Source organism: Mauremys mutica, chromosome 5 (assembly GCF_020497125.1).
Source record: "Mauremys mutica isolate MM-2020 ecotype Southern chromosome 5, ASM2049712v1, whole genome shotgun sequence".
Lineage (NCBI taxonomy): Eukaryota > Metazoa > Chordata > Testudines > Geoemydidae > Mauremys > Mauremys mutica.
Window position 1 is genome coordinate 144854124 of NC_059076.1, and position 25521 is coordinate 144879644.

At 66.0% G+C, this 25521-nt stretch overlaps 1 protein-coding gene across 1 annotated transcript in view; it reads right to left on the reverse strand.

Moving 5' to 3' along the window:
- LOC123371333 (transcription factor COE1-like) overlaps window positions 1-23969 on the reverse strand; it is an 88374-nt gene extending 64405 nt beyond the window's left edge. The window contains exons 1-6 of the mRNA XM_045018809.1: window positions 23787-23969; window positions 22787-22905; window positions 4367-4523; window positions 2247-2310; window positions 1857-1912; window positions 812-885 (exon numbers count right to left, since the gene is read on the reverse strand). Coding sequence (XP_044874744.1) covers window positions 812-885; window positions 1857-1912; window positions 2247-2310; window positions 4367-4523; window positions 22787-22905; window positions 23787-23954 — 638 coding nt within the window. The 5' untranslated portion in view covers window positions 23955-23969. The remainder of the gene's footprint in view (window positions 1-811; window positions 886-1856; window positions 1913-2246; window positions 2311-4366; window positions 4524-22786; window positions 22906-23786) is intronic.
- Between the last annotated feature and the right edge of the window lie 1552 nt (window positions 23970-25521).

The window sequence follows — 25521 nt, forward strand, 5'->3', positions numbered from 1 at the left end:
ACGGGGACGTGCCCCGAGGGCTCTCGCTGCCCCGCCGGGCCGCGTGCTGTGCCCGCGCGAGGGGCCGGGCGGGAGCCGGGCGGGGACGTGCCCCGAGGGCTCTCGCTGCCCCGCCGGCCGCGTGCTGTGCCCGCGCGAGGGGCCGGACGGGAGCCGGGCGGGGACGTGCCCCGAGGGCTCTCGCTGCCCCGCTGGCCGCGTGCTGTGCCCGCGCGAGGGGCCGGACGGGAGCCGGGCGGGGACGTGCCCCGAGGGCTCTCGCTGCCCCGCTGGCCGCGTGCTGTGCCCGCACGAGGGGCCGGACGGGGACGTGCCCCGAGGGCTCTCGCTGCCCCGCCGGCCGCGTGCTGTGCCCGCGCGAGGGGCCGGGCGGGAGCCGGGCGGGGACGTGCCCCGAGGGCTCTCGCTGCCCCGCCGGCCGCGTGCTGTGCCCGCGCGAGGGGCCGGACGGGAGCCGGGCGGGGACGTGCCCCGAGGGCTCTCGCTGCCCCGCTGGCCGCGTGCTGTGCCCGCACGAGGGGCCGGACGGGGACGTGCCCCGAGGGCTCTCGCTGCCCCGCCGGCCGCGTGCTGTGCCCGCGCGAGGGGCCGGACGGGAGCCGGGCGGGGACGTGCCCCGAGGGCTCTCGCTGCCCCGCCGGCCGCGTACTGTGCCCGCGCGAGGGGCCGGGCGGGGACGTGCCCCGAGGGCTCTCGCTGCTCCGCCGGCCGCGTGCTGTGCCCGCGCGAGGGGCCGGACGGGAGCCGGGCGGGGACGTGCCCCGAGGGCTCTCGCTGCCCCGCCAGCCCCAAGGCCGAGCCCGGCGCCTACCTGCACATGATCTCGTGGGTCAGCAGCACACGGCACATCTCAGGGTTCTTGTCCTGCCCCTCGTAGATGATGGCCTGGCGGGAGAGGGCGCCGGGTGAGGGGATCTGCCAGGGCGCGGCCCAGGGGGTCTCTGATCACAGGCGGGCACCGGCCAGGCGGGCGGCTCGGACCCTCGCAGGCCGGGAACCCGGGGCCGAGCGTCTCAGAGCCCCCAAGGGAACGGAGCAAACCGGGCCGGCCAGCCCATCGCTCCAGGACCTCGCCCCCAGGGCCTCCCCTCACCCTGCAGCCATGCAGGCCCTGGGTGCCCGCCGGGGGCGATCTCTGCTGCCCGCCAGCTCCGCGTCCTCCTGCGCTGAGCCCGGCCCGGCTCCCTGCCCCTGACGCCCGGCCCGGCTGCGGGGCCCCGGCAGGTGTCTACGAAGCAAGAGCCCCACTGAGCCCCTCTCACCCCCAGGCGACCTCGCTGCCCCTCGCTCTGCTCCCCGCCCCCTCTCGCTGCCCTTCCCCCCCGCGGGGCAGCGCAGGGCCGGCCCACCCAGGGGAGCCGGGGCAGGCACTGCTGGAGCGACGCAGGGCTGGAGGGGAGGCGCGAGCTGGGGGCAGGCGAGGGGACCCCTGGGCCTGCCCTCGCTCCCTTGGCCATGACCCCAGTGGCTGTGCTGGGCCCGCGGCGCGCTCGGTGCTGTACGGGGCACGGAGGGCGACCGACGGACAGGGCCAGCCGCAGGCAGCCCAGGCTCAGGGCTGTGTCTGCTCCAGGGGCGCGGCACGGGGCGTGTCAGGGAAGGGGGCACCTTTGGGTGCTTCTGGACGGGGGCAGGGCTGGGTGCACCGGAGCCATGGGGCCGCTCGCGCCCAGGGGGCCGTGGGGAAGGACACGGGTGCTGCTGGGGAAGCCCTGGGGGCAGAAGGCCTGAGACGCAGGCCAGGCCGGGGCTGGGTGGCACCTCAGGAGTTACTGGGAGTGGTGGGGGGTGACCTGGTCTGAACCCCCAGCCCGGACCGAGTCTCCCCCTGCGCTGTCCCCAGCTGGCAGCGTTACCTGCTTGGACATGGAGTCGATGAGCCGCACGTAGAGATCCTGCTCCGTCCGCAGCCCTGCGGGGGGGAGGGGGGGGAGACATTCTCACCAGCTCCATCGATCCCCTCACTCCCTTACCTCAAGCAGGCATTGGGCTGGGGCAGTGAGTCAGTCCTGGGTGCCCCGGCCCTCAGCCCCAAAACCTCCTGATCCCAGAGTCTCCTGCCCTCCAGCCCTGGAGCCCCTGACCCTGCAGCCCCCAGGCCCCCGGCCCCCATAGCCCCTGGCCCAGCAGCCCTCTGGCCCCATAGCCCCTACCCCTGGCCCCCTGCAACGCAGCCCCTGTCCCCCAGGCCTCCAGCCCCGTAGCCCCCTGGGCCCCCGCCCCATAGCTCCCAGCCCCCCCCTTACCGTTGCTGTACAGCAGCTGCAGGCGGTAGTGGATGCCGTTGTTCGTTTTCTCACCGTTCTGCTCCTGGGGAGGGAGACAGCAGGTCGGACGTTGGCTGGTGGCTGGGAGCCGAACCCTCTGCCCCCCCGGGGTACGCAGGCGGGGCAGGGTGGGATGGGCTGAGGATCTGCCGGCTGCACAGGGTCCCCCACCTGTGATGTGAGTTTGGGGGGGGGGTGACGAAGTGGGACTGTTCGTACTGGGGGCTGGGAATGCTGGGTGCAGGCCTCTAAGTATCTAGCAAAGCAGAAGGCCGAATGCCTGACACTCTGTCTCCTAGCAACTGATGGCCTGGGCCCCTCCCTGCAAAGGTGCAACTAAAGGTGTTGGAGACAAAGGGGTCAGGTGACCTCCTGGCCCGGGAAAGAAGCGGAGGAGAGAGGAGGGGCCGGAGGGGGTGGGGCAGACTGGAGCTGGCTGGGGAAACAGGGGAGCAGGGGGAAAGGGCTCTGATCCCCGAGGGGGCTGGGAGGCCCCCAAGATGGACCTAACCGGGGGGATCCTGTTATCTGTGCCTGCAAGACCTGTCCTGGACTGTGTTCCTGTCGTCTAAATAAACCTTCTGCTTTACTGGCTGGCTGAGAGTCCTGGTGAATCGGCAGGGAGCCCGGGGGTGCAGGACCGGACTCCCCCACACTCCGTGACAGGGGGTCTCAGCCCCCTTGGGGGATCAGTCTGAGCAGGAGGCTGGGGCCGGACTCACCCTGGGGCCAAGCTGAGGGGCCCTGGCCGGACGGGGGACAGAACAGCTCCAGCCCGGGCACCGCTCCCACCTACGGCTCTGCCGATGCTCCTCACTCCCGACCCGCAGCCCCCCCTGCCCTGGGCTCCCCCGCAGCTCTGCCGATGCCCCTCACTCCCGACCCGCAGCCCCCGCCTGCCTGGAGCTTTCCCGTGAGGTGCCACGTCCCCACTCGCTCTAGGGCCACGGGGAGGGGGTGGGGTGCAGGGAGGGGGTGGGGCTGGCCATGGGGAGGGGGCAGGGCACAGGGTGGGGGCGGGGTGGGGCGGGCCATGGGGAGGGGGTGGGGCACAGGGTGCGGGAGGGGTGGGGCAGGCCACAGGGCAGGAGTGCAGCACAGGGCGGGGGGGAGGTGGCCAACTTTCTACTCACATAAAACCGAACACCCCTGTGCCGCCCCCCGGCTGAGGCCCCGCCCCCTGCCCCACCCCCTCGGCTGAGGCCCCGCCCCCTCTCGCTCACTCTCACTCACTTGCTCATTTTCCCTGGGTGGGCTCAGGGGCTGGGGTGCAGGGGGGGTGAGGGCGCTGGGGTGGGGTGGGGCTGAGAGGTTTGGGGTGCAGGAGGGGGCTCCGGGCTGCGACCGAGGGGTTCGGAGGCTGGGAGGGGGATCAGGGCTGGGGCAGGGGGCTGGGGCAGGGGTCAGGGGGTGCAGGCTCTGGGCGGCGCTTACCTCAAGCAGCTCCTGAAAGCCGCAACATGTCCCACCTCCAGCTCCTACGCGGAGGCGCTGCCAGGCGGCTCCATGTGCTGCCCTGTTCACAGGCGCCGCCCCTGCAGCTCCCACTGGCTGCGGGTCCTGGCCAACGGGAGCTGCAGAGCCGGCGCTTGGGGAGGGGGCAGCCCACGGAGCCCCCTGGCTGCCCCTACACCTTGGAGCCAGAGGGGGGACATGTCGCTGCCTCTGGGAGCCACGTGGAGCCAGGGCAGGCAGGGAGCTGCCTTAGCCCTGCTGCATGGACTTTTAACAGCCCGGTCGGCAGTGCTGACCGGAGCCGCCAGGGTCCCTTTCCGACCGGGCGTTTCGGTCAAAAACCAGACGCCTGGCAACCCTACCGGGGGTGGGGCAGGCCACGGGGTGGGGAGGGCCCAGGGAGGGGGCGGGGCTCCCACGGGGAGGGGGCGGGGCCCAGGGGCGACCCTGGCCACGGGGTGGGGTGGGCACAGGGAGGGGGCGGGGCTCCCACGGGGAGGGGGCAGGGCCCAGGGGCGACCCTGGCCACGGGGTGGGGTGGGCACAGGGAGGGGGCGGGGCTCCCACGGGGAGGGGGCGGGGCCCAGGGGCGACCCTGGCCACGGGGTGGGGTGGGCACAGGGAGGGGCGGGGGGGGCTCTCACCCTGTCCTTCTCCACGAAGTCGATGAAGGACGTGCGCTCGATCTCCACGGGCTGCCCCTGCCGGTCGTACATGGCCAGCACGAAGTGGAAGAAGTTGGATTTCCGCAGGTTGGAGGGCGGCTGCTTCTCGAAATGGGCGCGGGCCAGGCCCACCCCGCTGCAAGGGAGAGCGCAGGGGGCTGAGTGCCAGACGCCCGCAGGGCCCCCAGCCCTGCCCACCCCTCGCTCCCAGCGCTCGGTGTCCCTGCCGCGGGCCCCGCCCGGCTCCCCCGGGACCCCGGCTCCCCCTCGCAGGCCCCGCCCGGTCGCACCCCGTCCCCCCGGCTCCCCCCAGCTCCCCCCGGCTGCCCCCCAGCTCTCCGCGCTCCCCCTCCCAGACCCCATCCCCCCGGCTGCCCCCCAGCTCCCCGCGCTCCCCCTCCCAGACCCCATCCCCCCGGCTGCCCCCCAGCTCCCCGCGCTCCCCCTCGCAGGCCCCGCCCGGTCGCACCCCGTCCCCCAGCTCCCCCCAGCTCCCCCCGGCTGCCCCCAGCTCCCCGCGCTGCCCCTCGCAGGCCCCTCCCAGTCACACCCCGTCCCCCCGGCTGCCCCCCAGCTCCCCCTCGCAGGCCCCACCCGGTCGCACCCCGTCCCCCCGGCTGCCCCCCAGCTCCCCCTCGCAGGCCCCGCCCGGTCGCACCCCGTCCCCCCGGCTTCCCCCAGCTCCCCCCCAGCTCCCCCTCGCAGGCCCCGCCCGGTCGCACCCCGTCCCCCCGGCTGCCAGCTGCAGAGAAACACCCTTGACAGCCCCCTCCGCAGGGTGTCCAGGAAGCTTGTTACAGCCAGTGTCACCACTCCCAGATACCCACAGTCCCACCCAGCGGGTCTCCCCATCTGCTGCCCCCCCCCGAGCACAGCCCGGGTCCCTTGGTCACCCCCCGTGCGTCCATCGGGGCCACACGGCCCCTGGCCGCAAGGCGGGAGGTGTAGGGGCTGGGTCTGCCCCGTGCTCTGTGCAGCGCCTAGCGCGGCCGAGGCCTGACAACCCGCGTGGCTGGTGCGTACGATGCAGCAGGGCCGAGGTTCCGGTGGGGACAGAGGCTTCTCCCCCCACACCCTCCACAGCTCCCCAGAGACCACCACGGAGCCCTGCTATGAGCCGGTGTGGGAGAGAGCCCAGGAGAGCCAGTGGCTGCTGCTGAGGCACGTCGAAGATGCCAGAAGCAGGACTGAGCTCCCTCTGCCTGGCTGGACGCGGCACATCCTGCCCCACGGCCTGGCAGCCCTGGCTTTCCCGGGGAAGCACCAGCCACCAGAGCGGTGACCCCCGGCACCCCGCACTCAGCACTGCCAGGGAATCAGGACGTTTTGTACAAACTCTGCCGCGGGAGGGATCAGTCTAAGAGCCTCGGTCTCTAGACGGTCACATCTCACTGGAGGGTCTGTGCTCTCGGCGGCTGTGAGCTTACGGAGTTTGGCTTCGTGTGTGTCACTGGAACGTGTTGGGAGGCTGAAAACACCCCCAAGCCGCCTGCCAGGTACAAGCGTAAAAAGGCCGAACAATGTTCCTGGCTCACTGAGGAGATGCAGAGAGGCACCAGGATCACCCCAGGACTGTGCAGCAGAAACCTCTCCCAGACAGCGCTGCACAGTCCTGGGGTGATCTCATGAGGGGACCTCACTCTCCCTCCAACACCCCTGGGAACACCTGAGGGGCCAGGACTGACCTGGGAGACGTGCTGGGCCGGGGTAGAGGGGTTTGTAGCCTGTGTATGGACCTGGGAAAGCCAAGCTGCAGAGCCCAGGTGGCTTGTGCCTTACGCCTCCGCCGGCCTGTTTATCACGCAGGGGGAGAATCTGCCAGTTCGTCTCCTACTAGCCGGTGCCTTACGCTCAGCTTGCAGATGGGTTTGTTTGCTGGGTAACCTGCCTTGTTGGCTGCCACTTATAATCTCTTAAAATCGACCTTTTGTAGTCAACAAATGTATTTTGTGTTTTACTCCTGCCAGTGAGCTCGGCCTGGCGCGCTGGGGGAAGCTCGGCCTGGTTACCACGAGGGAGCGTTGGTCTCTTCGCACCGAGGGACGGGCGGACGGGGTGTTCAACCCGCAGACTGCCCAGACTTGACGAGGCAGGACGGTGCTGCTCTGGGGCCTAGGCCGGGGGGCTGGCGGGCGTGTAACTGCAGCTGGGTGTGTCCCTACCTGTGCGAACGCTGGTGAAAGTGCGGCTGGAGGGGTTTGCACTCGTCACAGCAGCACAGGGTGCGAGGGAGCCCAGGCTGCTGGGTCAGAGGGCTCAGTGGTGCCCCACTTCCAGGTAGCACCCTGGGGAACCCGTCACAGGAGCACCAGAGATGGGGCTGGGGGGGCACCGGAGTGGCTCTGTGGTAGGTGGTGCAGGGCATGTGGCCACCTGGTCATGGCACGGATGCCTTGGGCCAGGCAGACGTGGGTGCAGACTGACAGGTGCTGCCCAGACCCCTCCCCCGAGATCGGGGGACCCCGTCGTGCCAGGCGCTGCACAGAACCCTCCCCGGGGGACCCCGTCGCGCCGGGCGCTGCACAGACCCCTCCCCGGGGGACCCCGTCGCGCTGGGCGCTGCCCAGACCCCTCCCCCGAGATCGGGGGACCCCGTCGCGCCAGGCGCTGCACAGAACCCCTGAGGTTGCAGCTCTGCCAGCGCCCCCCTCGCATTGCAGCCCCCACTCTCCCCTTTCGCGGCTCCGCTTGAGTGGACCATGGATCACGCCAACGGGCCCCAGGAGGAGACGCCCCGCACTGCTTTGCTCCTGGGAGAGGCTGGGTCCCTTGGTGTGAACTGCAGCCCCCGCCGGCGACCGGCACGAAGGGCTTGGTTTGTGCCTAGACACCCGGCAGCTGGAAACGACTGACTAATTTCACGCTGTTTACCAAGCCCCTGCTGGCATCGCGACACTTTCAGAAGCTGTTTAGCCACAATCACGTCTGCCCGTCAGATCCCAGAATGCTTTGCAGCCTTTACACTCACACGGATCACTTCACCTGCCACCAAAATGCAGCCACCTCTGAAACAGCACCTGGCAGCTGTTTAGCAGCACACAGCACCACTACCCAACAGCTTAGGGCAGGGAGTGGGGAAGATTTGTGTAGCCAACAGACTGCAGAGGGGCCTCTGCTCCAGTCCCCTGCGTCGGCCCGGCCTCCCTGCAAGAATGGGGGGAACCCGCAGTGCTGACTAGCCCAAGTGTTCAAAACTCACCAGCCGGGCACCAAAACTCCCTGCCGGTTTTATCTGCCCTCCGGTTCGGAGGCTGGAGGTGGTGCTGGGGTCCCACAGCCAGGGCTTTTCTCTGCCACGCTGAGAGCTAGGCACACAGGAGCTGGGATCCCTGGTAACCCTGCCTCCGGGAGCAGGAGCTCGGAGCAAACCCCCAAATAGTGCCAGAGCCCCACCAAGCCCCTGACCGCTGCATTCGCCCCCTGCCAGGGGTACCCACGTGGGCTGCATCTGAGCCGGCTCTGCCAGGGGGGCCAACCCGACAGGACAGGCCAGGAGTCTCCAGGGATGATTTAGTGATGATGTCATGTGATGAAACCCCCAGGGATACCTCCAGCCACGATTGGCCCCCCAGGCTGCCGCCCTGCGGCGACCCCATACACAGCGGGGCAAACGCTGCCCTGTTACCCGGGCTGGGTCTGGAGCGACGGCCGCGCCCTGGATTCTCTGGGCGTGACCGAGAGCAGGGTCTGGCCCTGCGGTGCACACAGCGGCTCGGGGACGGTGCCAAGGGAAATAAATATAGACCAGGAACGATTCCTCCCGCCCCGATCGCGGAGCGGCCGCCCGCAGGCTGCAGGACGAGTCCTGCTCCCCCCGCTGGCCGGGGAGTTACGCAGCCGTTCGCCCCGTCTCCGGTTCGGGGCCGGGGCCGGGGGGCAGGGCAGCTTCACGTCCCGCTTTGCCCCCGTCCGAGCCCGAGCGACGGAGCCGGAGCCGGAGCCGTCCCGTGTGGGGCACAGGCGGGGGGGGGGGGGGGGGGTTCGTTTAAAGGCACAGCCTGAGGAGACCCCCGTGCAGCTGGCTCTGGAGAGACCCCCTCCCCCCCGCCTGGTCTCTGCCCCAAAGAGCAGCTCAGCCCCCGGATAACCCAGCACGCGAAGGTCCCGCGGGGAGCTGGCAGTTCAGCCTGGGCTGGGTCCGTGTGCAGAGACTCGGGATGCCCTGGCCCAGGCTGGGGACGCCGCAGGGAAGTGGGCCTGGCCTGGCCTGGCCCCTCTGTGAGCTCCCTGGGGGGCTCCGGGCAGCCCCGGGGGCCGTCCTGCTGCCCCCTCCGGTGCCGGTTCGAATCCAGGAGCCGCTCCTGGCTAACGGCTGCTGGGTGACCCCACGTGCCACGAGTTCGGGGGTCTCGGCCTCGCTCCGAGCACCGGCACCATCCCTGCCTTGGCAGCCTGGGCGGGGCGGCTACCTGAACTCCCCTCGCCCCAGAGTGGGGTCCCCCAGGGCAGGGCAGGGCTGGGGGGGCAGCCGGACCGGCCACGGCCCAGGTGTGGGGGAGGGGAGGGGGGCATCAGGCTCCAGGAACGTCTGCCCAGCCCCTCGCACCCACGACACGGCCGATAAAACGTCGCCACCTGTTGGCCCTTCTGCCAAGTGCACCAGGAATCCTCCCCTGCCTTGACCCTTCAGCGCTTCCCCGGGCTGGATCCCAGCCGGCCCAGGCTGACCCCCAGCAGGGCCCTGCCAGGCTGTACCCGGGTGAGGGTGTCGCTCCCCTAGGGCAGAGCCCACTGCCCCAGAGCCTAGATGCGCCGGTGACTGGACGGACGGACAGACAGGGTGCGGGGAGCCCTCAAGGCCCTGGGTGCGGGGAGCCCAGCTCCCCCGTGACCCCTCTCTCCATAGCCGAGGGGCAGAGCCCGTCCCTTGGACCCCAGTGAGAGTTTGCCATTGACGTCAACGGGGCAGCCCCAGGGCTCCCCCTGTGCAGCCAGCCCCAGCTCCCCAAAGAGAATGCGCCCTGCCCCACCTGCTGCACGTCTCGGGGCAGGTCACCATAGGGAACAGAACCAGGTGGCTTAGACCTATCAGAAAATCAACACACACTTTGCAGAAATCCAGGGGGGCTGCGGGTCAGGAGTGAGGGGCACCAGCAGAGCTGGGGGAGGGGGGATCCCAGGGCTGATCTAGCAGGGGGCTGCAGGTCGGGAGTGAGGGGCACCAGCAGAGCTGTGGAGGTTGGGTGGGATCCCACGGGGGGCTAGCAGGGGGCTGCAGGTCGGGAGTGAGGGGCACCAGCAGAGCTGGGGGAGGGGGGATCCCAAGGGGGGCTAGCAGGGGGCTGCAGGTCAGGAGTGAGGGGCACTAGCAGAGCTGGGGGAGGGGGGATCCCAAGGGGGGCTAGCAGGGGGCTGCAGATCAGGAGTGAGGGGCACTAGCAGAGCTGGGGGGGTGGATCCCACGGGGGGCTAGCAGGGGGCTGCAGGTCAGGAGTGAGGGGCACCAGCCGGGCTGTGTGTGGGGAGCTTGCCCAACTCACCCCTGACTCTAGCCAGCGTTACCCGACCCCTCACTTTCACAACATCCAATTCCCGGCCCAGATCCCCCCCGTCCCCGCTGGCTCCCGGCCCGGCCCCCGCGCAGGGCAGGGGAGGAACCAGCCCATCGCCCGTGGCAGCAGGGCTGTGTCTGTCCTGGCCCAGGTGCGGGTGGGGAAGCTAGAGAACGGCCGGGTTGGGGCTCCCGTGCAGCACCCCCAGCCTAGGGACCCCTCTGACTCGCCACCCATCAACCCCCCATTCATCTGGAGGAGCCCATCTGCGGGCAGCCCACCAGGTCACAGCTCCACCCCCTGCACCTTGGCTGGGCACTTCCTGAACCACCCACACCCCTGGCCGGACGCACACAACACTAGTCATGAGCCGGCTGGTGTGTGCCCCCTGCCTCCACCGGATGGGATCAGAACGGCTGGCTGTGTGTCAGGGGCCCTATACTGTTAACGGAGATTCTCCAGCAGCTCCGGTGCCTCTGAAAGCTGGAGGAGCCCAGTCCTACTCCGGCTGCTGCCACCAGTTTCCAGGCAGCCTTGGCGAGCAGAGAAGTAAGAGCTGCGCGGTCACAAGGGCCTTGTGCCTGGAGGCAGAGCCCCCCCCGGAGCTGAACCCCATCCTCAGACTGGCCACCTGTAACGAGGAGCTTACACCCAACTCTCGAAGAGACAGTGCCGAGCTGCAGCCTGGGAATCAGCTCTTTGCCAGCCAGACCCACTGACAACAGCTGGGCATGAATCAAAACGTTTTGTGATTTAAAAAAAATCAAACCCGCATCCCCCCACCCGACCCCTGGCCTCTCTCTGCCTGCTGGGGGTCACGTCTCCAAGTCTCCCCACAACCAGGCAGGGCAGAAACGGACTTTGCAAGTGAATCTGAGCTTTCCTCTAAGCCCATCACTTGACTCCAGGAGCTGGGGCTTTGAGAGACACACCAAATACCACGAGACTCGCGCTGCAATCCGGGATGTACCAGATCACAGCACATCTGAGCAAGGACACGCAGGTCCCAAATCACTAGGCCCCCTCCCCCTCAAACACTCCCACACACTGTCCGCGACCCACACGCCTGGGAGAGCGAGTAACAACGATCGGGCGTTTGTGTCTCGTTTCGCTCCTTCCTGACGGGTCGAGAGAGGCTGGAAGGTTTCTTCCAATGGCCCCTGTTCCCTGCTGGTTTCACACTAGATCCGCTCTGGCCAGCCAGGGGATGACGGGCGCGTCAGGCGGGTTGTTCCGAGGAAGCGGATTCTAGTCGGGCGTGTGAAGAGGCCAGTGGGTTTGGTTCCCATCTATTTAACTCCAACGCTTGGCGCACCCTGGGGAGAAAGAGCCTCTTTGCTAAACACGCCGCCCTGCAGCCCTTTGACGAGGGTTTGCCAGGAACAGCCCGGAGCGCTCCTCCTCCGCCCAACCCCGGGGAGACCCCTGCCCACAGCCCGGGTATCTCGCAGATAAAAACCAAGGAGACCCCCGCACCCACCCCCGGCTGCCGTTCTCCACCGTAAAGCACCACACAACGGGCATGTTGAAAACACCCCCCCGAGGGCCCCGAGAGCTGCCGCTGCCCGGAGACGCCCGGGGAAGCCCGGCTCAGCAAAGGGCCGAAGGAGCAGCTCCCTGGGAAGGTCAGCGGGATCTCTGAGCCCTGGAGCGCCGGGCGAGGCCCGGCAGTGCGGTGCGTCCCTGGTCTTGGCGTGACCGCCCCCCCCCGGAGGGAGGGGAGGGGGCTACCGCACTGCTCGGCTGACGCGCCTCAATCCCGACCCCCACCCCACGCTGCAGCTGCCCCCCCAGACCCCGGAATCGGAGCTACAGACCCAAGAGGAATCCCCCCCGTTTTGACTCCTTCGACGTACATCTGGAAACAAGGCACCGCCGTGACCCAGGGGTCCCCAGGGCGGCCTCCCCCCGCCCCCTTTCATCGAGCCCACGGCTTGGGCCCCTCGCGCCCTGGCCTGCTGGGGTTGGTCTGAGAACGTTACATGCCCCAGGCCCCTCGTCAGCCCCACTGGCAAGAGAGCGTCTCCGGAGCCGACCCTAGAGACTCCCCCGGGGGCAGGGACGCAGGTGGGGGGACCCTGATCACCCCAGAGCGAGGAGTGCGAAGGTGCCTGGCCCCCATAGCCCCAGCATGGAGCCACCGAGAACCAGCCCCTGGCTTGTGGGGCGCCGTGGGGCTGGGGGACCCGCCGCGATCGCCCCGTGCTCAGCAGTGACGGAAACCAGCCCCCAGTGCGTGCAGTGTGCTGGGGGGGCACTGGGGCCGAACGCACTGCGCAGCCTGGGGAGGGCGTTCGGGGAAAGCTGCCGGCACTGGGCCTGCCCCCCGGACACCCCGTGCCCCCTCTGGGGTGTGTGTGAGACAGCTCCCTGCACGGGGGGGGGGCTCTCAGGGGCACAGCCTGCCCCCCGGACACCCCGTGCCCCCTCTGGGGGGGGTGTGAGACAGCTCCCTGCACCCGGGGGGGGGGCTCTCAGGGGCACAGCCTGCCCCCCGGACACCCCGTGCCCCCTCTGGGGGGGGTGTGAGACAGCTCCCTGCACGGGGGGGGGCTCTCAGCGGCACAGCCTGCCCCCCGGACACCCCGTGCCCCCTCTGGGGGGGGGGGTGAGACAGCTCCCTGCACCCGGGGGGGGGGGGGCTCTCAGCGGCACAGCCTGCCCCCCGGACACGCCGTGCCCCCTCTGGGGTGTTTGTGAGACAGCTCCCTGCATGGGGGGGGGGCTCTCAGCGGCACAGCCTGCCCCCAGGCAGCCCCCTCTGCCCTGGGCCGGGGTATTTCTCCCATCGGGACAGTCCGGTGCCGGCTCCGGCTCCTGCTTTCCAGGCAGCAGTGAGTGAATTCGCACAGCCCTTCCCCCGTCCCCGCAGCCAGGCCCTTGTCCCCCTTGTACAGACAGGGACACTGAGGCAAGGCGAGGGGGCGGGACTCAGCTGAGGCCCCACAACTCATCAGTGGCAGAACTGGGAACAGAACCCAGGAGTCCGGATCTCTCCTCTCCTCTCCTGTTGGCTCATCGAATCTTCTCCACTCCTCTTCCCCCCAAAACACCCCCCCAGAGCTACACAACCTGCCGTGTGTGTACCGCCCCCCCCGCCCCGGGAACCCTTCCCCCTCCACTCCCCCGGGCCAGCTCCAACAGCGGGGTGCGGACATCGCGCTATGGGGCAGCCAGCCCTGGGGTCAGATCCAGAGCAGCTCAGCGCAGCCTCCCCCCCGGCCAGCCCACTCCTGCGATGGCCAGCCGGGGCTCAGCAGCCTGCGAGCCGCCTCCACCCAGAGTCTGTCTGTCACCCTGCGGGCTCCCAGCAGCTCCGCGGCGAGTCCCAGGCCAGGGGCCATGCGGGGTGGGCTGGGCGGGACCCACGGCTGCCGTCCTCTCTGCTCCCAGCCCCCTCTCCTCCTGCTCCAGCGCACGCCCCTCGGAGACCGAGACGGGGGGCTGGGGGCTATGGAGCCAGGCTAGCCCTGGGGCACAGACACGCTGTGGGCACCTGCCCCACAGTGTCCCCAGAGCCCTGACCGAGGGAGCCCCTCGGGGGGCAGGGGGAGCCCCCCCCAAGGTCTAGGCAGCTCTCGCCCCATGGCGGGGGAGCTGCTGGCTCTAGGAGCTGGGCAGAGCTCCCCCAAACTCAGCTCACCCACGACCACCGAGCGGCATTTCCAGGCGGGGCCAACGGGGTGTCCCCACTGCCTCCTGCAGCTCCCGGAGGACGCTGGGCACGACGCCAGCCAGCCCTCTGCCCGTCTCCCTTGGCACGTCTCCCCAGCCCTCCGCCAGGGCCGGCTCCTGCGCGAGCCCCTCGGACACCCTCGGGCAGCAGGCGTCTCCAGCCCCCGGGCTGCTGTAACCCCCCGACTGAACGGGTCTTGTGAGCCGCAGCATCGCGGGCGCCTCTCCCGGCGCACGGCTCCCCGGAAACCTGGCTCCTGGCACAGGGCCCAGCCAAAGGTCCCCACCGGCAGAGCCGCCCCAAGCCCCTTTCTGGCGATACGCCTGTGGCAAGGGCTGGGCCGAGGACCAGGCGCCCATTTGTAACCCCGTCCCCTGGTGGGCCGGGGAGGCCGGAGCCGGAGGGGGCCGGGATGTCACCAGACTAGAACTCGAGGGGACGCGGCGAGACGAGCCCCCGGGCAGCGAAATGGCCGAGCGGGCGGAGTGAAAGAGCCGCTCCGTGCCCGGGGCTTTGGTTTCAAGCTGTGGCGGAGAGGACAGGCCCCATTCTGCTCCCATTCAAATCAACGGCAAAACTCCTCTGAGTTCATCGGCCCGGAGCCCCATGGGCCCACTTCCATGGACTGGCGGGGACCGACGCGGCTCCATCGTAACAACATTCAGAGCAAAGGTCCCGCCAGCCGACTGCGGCCAGGGCCAGGTGCCCCGGAGGGAGTGAGCAGCCGTCATTCTCCAGCTCCCCTTCCAATAGCCAGAGCTGGGCGAAGCGCGCCCCGCCCCCGGCTCGTTAGTGACCGTCCCTGGCCGTGCAGAGGGCAGCCGGCCCCCCGCCCGCTCGCCAATCCTCTGCCCGCGGCAGAGATGGGACCGGCTGTCGGCCAACGATCGTCCCCCTTTGCCCAAAGTGAGGCCCATAGGTCCCGTGGCAGACCCCCCCCCCCGCCCCCGACGACACAGAGCAAAGCGCAAGAGCGCCCAACCGAGCGCTCCATGGCTGGGAACGTGCTCCTGGTGAACGTCCGTGAGAATCTCCTGCACGTGGGCTGCAGGAAGGGGGAGGAGGGCAACCACGGGGCGACAGCCATGGCTGGGGACTCGGGACGGAGAGCTCCGTACAATTCCCTGCCCTGCCAGAGTCCTTGGGTAACATGGGCCAGCCACTCTGTGCCTCAGTTTCCCCTCAGTGCGATGGGGAGACTGGCCCTGCCCTGGCTCCCAGGGGTGCGTGAGGATGAAGCTGGGAAAGAGGGATGATACTATGGAGATGGGGCAGACAGTATCCGAGCGAGAGCCCCAGCGACAGCAATTCACACAAACCGTCCCAGGAAAAGCCTTTCCACTACACGCGCGGTGCCGACGGCAAACCCTGCTCCGAAAACCCACCGGCCTTCGCCGCGCGAGCCCCCCTGGGAAAACCTTCCACCCCATCCCCCCAGGCCAGCTCCGACAGCGGGGGGCAGACAGGCTCCAGCAGCCAGCCAGGCGGGTTCCCTTCCGAGGCTTCGGGCCAGCAGCCCGATTAGCTGGGTGACCAGATGTCCTGATGTTATAGGGACAGTCCCGCTATTTGGGGCTTTGTGTTATATGGGCGCCTATTACCCCCCACCCCGTCCTGCTGTTTTGAGGCCAGCGTTGCCCTGGGGAGCTGCGGCTCCCCGCAGGAGTGAGAGAGGCCGGGGGGGAGCAGAGGGGAAAGTGGGGCAGGCCTCACGGCTCTGTCCTCCGGCCCCGCGGCCTGCGCCTGCACCGTGTGGGCGAGGACGGGAGCTCCAGAATCGGACGTAGCCACCCGCAACGCTGCGGTAACCGAACCGCGCTGGTGCTGCCGCCGCCACCGTCACCAGGCGGCTGCCTCCCCTTTGCTGTCGGTTCCAGGGGCTGACGGGAACGGAGCTGACAGCTGGATCCCCCCCCACCCCCCCCCTGTAGGTAGGAAGCCTGTTCCGCTGCAGCATTGCTCATGACTAAATCACAGGGAACACAGGTAGGCTGCTCTGAACCCCCCCACCCCCCCGCCACGCAGCCCCCGCTGCTGAGTGCCGCTCCCATCGGCTCCCTGTGATTCCTTCCTCCCACTGCTCCTCTCCGTCCCTTCGCTCCCAAGCTCCGGGGAGCGCGCAGTGATCACGCTGCTGCTGTTTGCTTTGGGGGGGATTTTAACCCAGTCTCGCCCTTTGGTTTTCACCTGAAACAGGGCAGCCCGGAGCAGAGGGGCTGGACTGGGTGGCTCCAGCAATGACCCTGCCCACGGCTGAGACGGTCACAGGAGCCGCCTCGTTAGTCCAGAGGGCTCCCCGGACATGGTGACTCGCAGGAGTCAGTCTGGCGGATCGGGGCCCCCGCGGCAGCCCGCAGCCCGGCGAGCGTCGGTGACGTGGCCAAAAGCTGCACCCAGCAGCCGGGTGGGAGCGATTTGGCCGCGGGAGCAGGAGGGAAACGCTGCCCGAGCCAGACCCTTCCGCAGGGCCCGGGAGCGCGCAGCGGGCGACGGCCCAGCAGAAACCCGACCACGTGCCAGACAATGACCGAGCGTCCTCGACCGCCCAGCCGCCCCCAGAGCCACCTCGCTGCCCGCTCCCCACGCTGACCACGGCGAGACTGGAGTTAAACCGCCCCCACGGGCCCTTTGCTGGGGCAGAGGCGGCTGGAGACGCAAAGGCCCACGCACACGCTGGCACGGCAGGGGAGCCGCTCCATGGCGAAGGCAGGGCTACAACTCCCCCCTCGAGTGGGCACAGAAGGCAGGAAAGGGAGGGCTCACGACGCCCGCCCCACCCCGCCCGCCGTGGTGCCCCGGCGATGGCTCGGGAAGGTCACCCCGTGGAGCCGATTCGGTGACCTGCTGGCCCATTCCCCTGCTCTGCCCCGGGACGTGTCCCGGCTCTGTCCAGTCTGACGCAGGGTCACGATCCCCTGGCAGAGGCACCCAGGCCTGCCACCCTCCCCTGCCCGTCGGGGAGATCCCGCGCCCGCCTTTAACTCCACGCCACTTCCCCACGGCCGGGGAGGAGCGAACCCAACAGGCGAAGTCGGCGCGCCCGAGGCAGCCGTCACGCGGCGAACGGTGTCTCTCTTCGCGGCGCTGTGGAGACCCCGGCGTGCTGAGTGCCGGCCCGGCTGCCATTAATTATTAAAGGAAATCAGAGCATTTCCTAGCAAACGAGCCCCGCGAATGTCTGTTACAGGAAAGCACCAGCTTCCACTCCCGGCTCCTCCAGGAACAGGGGGCACCAGGCAATTACGCAGCCGCGATTCTTCCTTCGTTAATTCAGAGAGGGGCCAGAGCCCCAGCTAGCGCAAAGCCGCAGACGTGGATGGAGCCACTGATTTACACCCGCTGGGCCCTGGCCCTTCGGCTCTGCAAATGGCCACACCAGGTCTCCATTGATTTTATCCTCCTGCTGGGAGCCCGCGGGAGGGAATGATCCCGTACTGGCCTGGGGGTGGGGTGGGGGAATCGAACGGGTCTTTGCAGGTGGCGACTTGCGTGATTTTACTTTTAATAACCGGCCCCCGAGCGGAGCAGCCCCGGGAGCAACTCCCACAATGAGCTCGGCGATGCGCCCGAGCAACCCCAAACTGCAGCCCACGTGCGGGCAGCCCACGTTCACGCCTGGCTCTGACAGTGGGTGCCACACCTGCCTGGCGGGCGCTGGCTGGACCTGGTCCGTACAGAGACACGAGGATGGGAACGGGGCACCGCAGGGAAAGCCGGGCCCCAGCTGCCCTGGCTCTCGCGGGGCGGGCGCTGGCTGGACCTGGTCCGTACGGAGACACGAGGATGGGAACGGGGCACCGCAGGGAAAGCCGGGCCCCAGCTGCCCTGGCTCTCGCGGGGCGGGCTGGGATAGGCACTGCCCAGCCAGAGACACACACGCTCCCAGGCTGCTGACTGAATAGTTCCTTGGCTGGCCTGGGTCTGCCGCCTGGAAACCCGGCGCTGGCCTCCTCCTCGCTTTCAGCATGCGCAGCTCTCAGCTGGCGCCCAGGGGCCAGGCCGGGTTAACCAGCTCAGTGAGGGGACCCTGGTGACGGCCAAGCAGGCCATTTTCTCCAGCCCTCCTTCAGCGCTCGAGGGGTTAATTCAACCCGCAGCACCCCAGCCTTGCGCCCAGGGCTTGAGCGGAAGCCTCTGGCCCCTCTCCAGAGGGCTGACCTGGGTCCCAGCAGAGCTGCAGGGAGCTGGGGGCACACAAGGGAGGCAGGATCAGGCCCCTGGAGTACAGCTCAGGGGGGGCAGCAGAATGGGGGGAGGGGTCCAGAGCCAGCCCCCAGCTCAATGACGCTCTGCTCGGGGGAGCTGCTCCCTGGGGACACAACACTCCTGACAGGGCCAGATCCTCGCCGGGTGTAAATCAGTAAAGGGCCTAAATCTGCTTTAATATGGGAGCGACGTTGTTCTTTTCCACTGCAACAAATTCAAGTGTCTCTCCCTCCCCTGCACAGCCCGGCCCTGCTCTGTCCCTCCCGTCTCCTCTCCTGGCACTTCCCCATCAGGGGCGGCTCTAGCCATTTCGCCGCCCCATGCACGCCGCGGGGGGCGCTCTGCCGGTCCCGCGGCTCCGGTGGGCCTCCCGCAGACGTGCCTGTGGAGGGTTCACCGAAGCCGCGGGACCAGCGGACCCTCCACAGACACGCCTGCGAGAGGTCCACCAGAGCCGCCTGCCGCCCTCCCGGCGACCGGCAGAGCCCCCCCCGCGGCATGCGCTTGGCGTGCTGGGGCCTGGAGCCGCCCCTGTTCCCCATCCCGCAGTGCCTCTGCTGCACCGGCCCCCTCCCTGCACAGCTCTGGGACATCCCCGCCCTCCTCTTCCCCGCGCCACCTGCCAAGCGTCCCAGCTGGAGAACGGACCCAGACCAGCTCCACTGAAGTCAAGAGAACCCTGCTGATTTACGCTAGCAGAGGGTTTGGCCCAGGGCACTTCACCGCTCCCCCCAGCCCTCCGTGCATGGCTCATTGTCTCGCACTGGGATCCCGCTTGTGCATTTGGAAAGGCCGCGCGTGCTCCTCCAAACCCTAAGGATTAATTAGCAAACCCTGGGCTGAAAATCCGGCTCGGGGGAACCGTGGTTTTGCCCTGGTAAAATGTCTCTTCAGTCAGGGAGAGGGAATCACCCGGCCCTTGGAGTTAGGGGGTGGGGGGGACAACTTGGGGAAGGGACCTTGAAAGATTTAAAGGGAAAAAAAATCCCCATCAGGAGCTCCAATTGTTCCTGCCTTTGATCTAGTGGGAAAGGGAGACCCGGGCCCGGCTGCCTGGGAGCAGGCCAAGGCCGCGAGGGCAGGGCCAGCCTCGCGCTCCCAGGAAGGGGCTTGGGGCCTTTCTAACCGCGCCCGGTTGGAGAACTCCTGCGTCTTCCTGCCCCATTGTCCCAGCCCCTGCCCTCAAGCAGAGCCCGCCGGCACCACTAGCCGCGGGCAGGAGCTTGGACCGCAGAGTTAATCCCTGGAACAAAAGCCAACACATTCTGTACTGCAGGAAACCTGCCGAAGGGCGAACCCCTCTCCCCCTCTGACCTCAGAATTCAGCCCGACTCCCGCAGGATAGCGGCAGGGTTTGGCTACGGGGCCGGGCTGGAAATCTTTTATTAAGCGTAATCTTTGTTGGGTTAGGCACTATGGGAGCCCCGAAAAGGGGGGAGGAATCTTGGAGTTCGTCAGTTTCCCTGAGAACATCCGTCTGGTTCTGCCTGTTATTGCAACCAGTGAGGGGGCACTAAATCTCTCCACGCCATTCTGCCCTGCGTCGCGTGTTTATTTTTCAAGCCGAGGTTCGCCCCTCCCCTCCCCTCCCCTCCCGGGCAGGGAGGGTTAATTGCTCAGTGTTTGCAAAGTGCTGACCGGGGCAGAGCCCAGGCTCGGGGACACACGGGCGCCTCTCTGCTGACCGGAGCTGGGCGTGCGTCTCAGAGGGCAGAATTCCGCTAAGCGCCGCTGCTGTGCCGGACGCTGGAGGGGGTTATTCCCTCAGCCATCAAGGCTGCCTGGCCTAAAAGACACTTCTGTGGATCGGCCCCACCAAGCCCAGGGGTGGAAGAAGGGGATGCTGAGCCCTACGGGGAGAATAGCAAAAGCACTGAGGAGAGGCAGGGCCCAGCGCTAGCTACAGAAACCTAGCCCCGGTCAGCTGTGAAAGCCCAGCTCCACCCGTGAGCTCCCCTCTCCTCCATGCCCCGTACACGGCCCTCGTGGCTGGGTGTCGGGCACAGTCTGGGCGGGTGCTTCAGAGACACGGGGCAGAATTCCTGCTAATCTACCCTGTTTTGTCTGGTGCCATCTGGCCCACAGAGAGGGCCTCGGTGTAACCTTCAGGGCTGAAATGCGATAGGTGGCTCTGAAAAAATGTACTACGTTCAGCTGAGCACTGGAATGGGTTACCTGGGGAGGTGGTGGAATCTCCTTCCTTCGAGGTTTTTAAGGTCAGGCTTGACAAAGCCCTGGCTGGGATGATTTAACTGGGTTTGGTCCTGCTTTGAGCAGAGGGTTGGACTAGATACCTCCTGAGGTCCCTTCCAGCCCTGAGATTCTAAGATTCTATGATAAGATAGACAGACAGACAGACAGATAGATAGATAGATAGATGGATGGATGGATGGATGGATGGGATGGATGGGGATAGATAGATAGATAGATAGATAGATAGATAGATAGATGGGGTGGATGGGGATAGATAGATAGATGGGGTGGATGGGGACAGATAGATAGATAGATGGGGTGGATGGGGATAGATAGATAGATAGATGGGGTGGATGGGGATAGATAGATAGATAGATAGATAGATAGATAGATAGATAGATAGATAGATAGATAGATGGGGTGGATGGGGATAGATAGATAGATGGGGTGGATGGGGATAGATAGATAGATAGATAGATAGATAGATAGATAGATAGATAGATAGATAGATAGATAGATAGATAGATAGATAGATAGATAGATAGATGGGGTGGATGGGGATAGATAGATAGACAGACAGATAGATAGATAGATAGATGGGGTGGATGGGGATAGATAGATGGGTGGATGGGGATAGATAGATAGATAGATAGATAGATAGATAGATAGATAGATAGATAGATAGATAGATAGATAATAGGACTTTTGTATGGTCACGATGACAGGGTTTTACAAGAAGCCTTTACAATTCTCCAGGAATCGCCACACAAACACCAGCCCCAAACACATTGAATAGACAAAGTCCCGCTCAGCCTGCTGGCTTCTGATGCTTAAAAGTAGCCTAGACTCAGAATTAGGAAACCGAGGAAACGGAAGAGCCTGCCTGGGGATAGACCAGACAGGAACTAAGAGCTCTTGTACTGGCTCCTCCGCAATTCGACCCTGGATATTTCAGTTTTGTTTGACAGTTTGAGGTGAGTTTCCAAGTCCAGAATAGCAAGAGGGAAATGATACATTACACCCAAGGAGCTGCTGGGCCGCACGCTGCAGGGAAGGAGGCCACCTTACACCTAGGTTTGGTCAAGTTCACTGCCTCTTGTTTCAGAGAGAAGGTTGGGAAAATACCCGGCTAGGGAATTCGGCCCAAAGTCAAGCGCTCCAGCCCCTCGCCTCCTCCTGTGACAATCCAGCTGGACAGCGAGTTGGAAAGACAAGCGAGATGCTAAATCATATTATATCAATCTATACCAGGGGTAGGCAACCCACAGCACGCGAGCTGATTGTCAGTGGCACTCTCACTGCCCGGGTCCTGGCCACCGGTCCGGGGGGCTCTGCATTTTAATTTAATTTTAAATGAAGCTTCTTAAACATTTTAAAAACCTTATTTACTTTACATACAACAATAGTTTAGTTCTATATTATAGACTTATCGAAAGAGACCTTCTAAAAACATTAAACTGTCTGACCGGTACGCGAAACCTTAAATTAGAGTGAATAAATGAAACTCGGCACAGCACTGCTGAAAGGTTGCCGACCCCGATCTACACACACACACACACTTTACATATTATCTAATGCAAATTATTTTCATAATCTCAATTTCCCCTCTGCGTAACTGAACTAAAATAATTGCTAAAGGAGAGCAGAAATCAAAGCTTTGGGAACATTCAAGGATCAATCAAAAAAAAAAAACAATTTAAATCAAAAGAAGCAAAAATCTCTGCCCTCCAAGCACCGAGACATGGGATTCACATATTCCTATTTAGCAACGTACAGAACCAATCTAAAGGGGATGAAGTCAGGTCCACTGTAGGCAGATGTAGCCATCCTACACAACAAAGAGAGGGGTCTATTTGTGCATTGGAAACCTGAAAGTAACGCCTGCCACGCTTCGAGAGTTCCACATTAAAATCCATGATCCTGGTATGGAACATCAATAAAGTCACCAATTAAAAAGCAACCCAACCCAACCCAACCCCGCCACATCCACCAGTCCTGAGAACTTTCCCTGACAATCAGAGCCATGGATCTGAAGTTTCAAACCGGTGGGTGTTAAGCAAGGGAGGAGAAGGGAAAAAAAAGGAACAATTTTTCCTGCATCTTGGAGACCCTCAGCTATCTTTGCAACACAGTTTTGCCATTTCAGGCAGAAGTGTTCATTTCAAAACACTTTCCAACTGCCTGGGGAAAGGAAATACAACACCCAGTTTTTAATAATGTGAACTGATCTCCCTTGTCATTTCCAATCAAAATCCGTTTTGATTCTGCTGAGCGATACATCTGAAAGCACTTCTAGTCCTGCACCTTCTGACCGTCTGCACCGCTTTCAGAGTAACCCCCAAAGTGCATTTCTGCCTCTCCGGCTGCTTGGATCAGAACAGGTTTAAAGGGTTTATCATCACTAGGCGCAAGGCGCTTCAGCAAAACGCTGGCAACTGTAAACTTCCCAAAGGTGCGGGACAGGGAAGACAAAGATAAAACGGACTAAGAACAATAAGAACCGGGCTCGGAAATTCCTCTTCGTTCATTCTCCTTCCAGGACGCCTCAGTATTTACTTCTCTGGCGGCTTCCTCGCCAACCCGATCAAACAACCCAGAAGCCAATTACCAACTTTCCTACACAAGCACACTCCCCCTCCAGCATGAGGCTGTGGGTCAGGTCTGTGCTGGCCTGGCAGGTGTCATGCCCCCAGCCAGCAGCGAGCCTTGGCCAGGGGGGGCCGGGGCGGCCCCCGGGGCCTGGCTCTGGCTCTGGCTCGGGGGCAGCCGTGGGCCCGCCCAGAGCAGTGCAATGACATGGCTTTGCTGTGAAGTGTCAGGTTGGTCCCTTACCTCTGGGCTGCCGTGTTGGCATCCAGGATCCCGGTGCTTTGCATCCAGGACCTCACCGCTGTCAGGCCGCTGCTCAAGGGCTCTTCTTTCATGGTCAGCCCTCCTCTGGGGAGACCCTCCTGGATGGAGAACATCAAAACAGCCTTGGAAAGGGGAGGGGGGATGAGCTCGCCCCGCAGCGCCCCCAGGCCACCTCCCGGGGGGAGACAGGAGGGAGCGAGGCTCCGCTGGAGCAATGGACACAAAAAGTTTGTTTGGCCAAACTTATAGAAAATGCTGGGGGGGGGAGGTCGAATCCCCAGAGCCCCAGGCAGCGCCCAAAGCCCAGCTCAGAGCAGCAGGGGGCTCTGGGTCCAGGGCAGGATCAGGCCAGTGTCCCTCTGGCCGCTTCCCCCCTCAGCCACAGCCCGGGCGACCCTCGGGTGCCAGCAGCCAGGGCAGCCGCATCTGGGGGTTTGTTTGGGAGCGGAGCGAGGGGTGGTTCGGGGGGCGGGAGGTCCAGGGAAGTTGGGGGAGAGGAGCCGCAGCGAGTGCGAATCAGCGGCGGGGAGGGGCAGGGTTTGCGCTGGGGGGGGGGGCCGCGGAGGGCAGGAAATCCCAGCGGCGGGGCCGGGGGAGGAGGCGGGTGGAGAGACGGGGGGAGCCGGGCTGCGGGCGCGGAGCGGGGCCGGGGGGAGCGGGCACCGGGCGCGGAGCGGGGACGGGGGAGGAGGGACGGGGGGAGCCGGGCTCCGGGCGCGGAGCGGGGCCGGGGGAGGAGGGACGGGGGGAGCGGGGCCAGGGGGAGCCGGGCTGCGGGCGCGGAGCGGGGCCGGGGGAGGAGGCGGGCGGAGGGCCGGGGGGAGCCGGGCTGCGGGCGCGGAGCGGGGCCGGGGGGAGCGGGGCCGGGGGGAGCCGGGCTGCGGGCGCGGAGCGGGGCCGGGGGGAGCCGGGCTGCGGGCGCGGAGCGGGACCGGGGGGAGCCGGGCTGCGGGCGCGGAGCGGGGCCGCCGCTGGTTACCATCCAGGCGGGGGCCGCGGGCTCGGCGCTCGGCGGCGGCGGCGGCAGCAGCAGCAGCAGCCGCGGGCGCTCCCGGGGGAGCCGCGGGGCCGGAGCGCTGGGCCGGCCGCCTCCCCTCCGCCTCCTGCCGCTGCGGCTCCTCCGCCCCTCGCCGGGCAGCAGCACCATGAGCAGCACCAGCCGCCCCGCCGGGCCGGGCCCCGGGCAGCCGCCGCTCTGCGCCCGCGGGCGGCCCCGGCCCCGTCCCCTGCCGGCCTGGCCGACCCGGGCCATGCCGCCGCCTCCTCCCCGGGGAGGGCGGCCGGGGGGAGGCGGGGGCCGGAGCCGGGCAGGCTGACATCATTCCGGGGAGGAGCCGGCGGCGGGGGGCGAGGGGCAGCGCCGGGGCAGGGAGCAGCGGGACCCCCAACGCGCCCCCCCCAATCCACCGGCTTAAAGGGACCCCAACGCGCCCCCCTCCAAATCCATCAGGTTAAGTGGACCCCCAAGACCCCCCCAAAATCCACCAGGTTAAAGGGACCCCCCAATGTGCCCCCCAAATCTGCCCAGTTAAAGGCCTAATACAGCCCCCAAAATCTACCTAGCAGGTGAAAGGGACCCCAATACTACCCCCAAGTTCACACATCTCAGGGATACACCAGTGCACCCAAAGAGCCTCCAATGCTGCCCCTCCAAGGGGAGCCCCAATATTGCCTCCCCAAATCCACCTGGTTAAATGGGCCCCCATATTGCCCCCCAAATCTATTCAGCTAAAGGGACCTCCCAAGATGCCCTCATTCTCCCCAACGCTGCCCCCAAGCCACCCATGAAAATGGTACCTCAATACTGGCTCCCCCATTATCCATCTTATCCAAAGGGACCCCATTACAGTCCCCCCAAAACTCTCCCAGCTAGAGACCCCCAAAACGCTCCCCCTTGACAACCCCTAATGCTGTACCCTTCAGTGGATCCCTGTAAGGAGCCCCCAGTTTTGCACCCCAAGCTGCATCTAGCAAAAGGGACTCCTCAAATATTGCATCCTAAAGGCTTCTGGTGAAAGGGGCTCCCCTGTACTGCCCCCCCCCACGCACACACCCCCAGCTAAAGCAAATCCTCAGTGTCGCACCTCAAGATCTCGGCAGGGAGATCAGGGCCACACCATTTGCTCAGCCAAGCTAAGCAAGCCTCACCCACTGCCCCCCAACAAGCCAGACCTCCCCGTCTGCCCCCCAACCTCCAGCCCCGCTAAGGACACCTGGAGATTAGCTGAAAGCCTTGGGTCGACTGGGGAGGTGGGATGCAGTGGCTACTGGGCAGCTGTCAGTCAAGTTGTTGTGACTGGGGGTGGGGGCAGACAGTGGCCAGAGCTGCATGGATGGGATGTAACAAAGGGGGCCAGGAGACCTGAGTAGGAAGTAAAACAGGACCCCCTGGGAACCCTGCAGCTGACACATCTGAGGGGAAGGAACCTGGGTGCTCGGTAGGAGGGTGCATGAGGAATGGCTGAGACGCGTAGTGGGCTGGGCAGGCAGCCGGTTCGACACGGGTTACGTCTACACTAGAACAGCGACAGCGGCGCCGTGGTTCTTCCAGTGCTGGAGCTGCTCTTCCGTCCCTGAGCGGCGTCTCCGCGTGGTCGCCCGAGTGTGGCGGTTCCCCCGGCCCTGCGCGAGGCGTTACGCCGCCCTCTTTGCCCTGCAGAGCAGCCCGTGGGGTAATACTGAGCTCGGGCTCCCAGAAAGGGCCAGGGGGATGT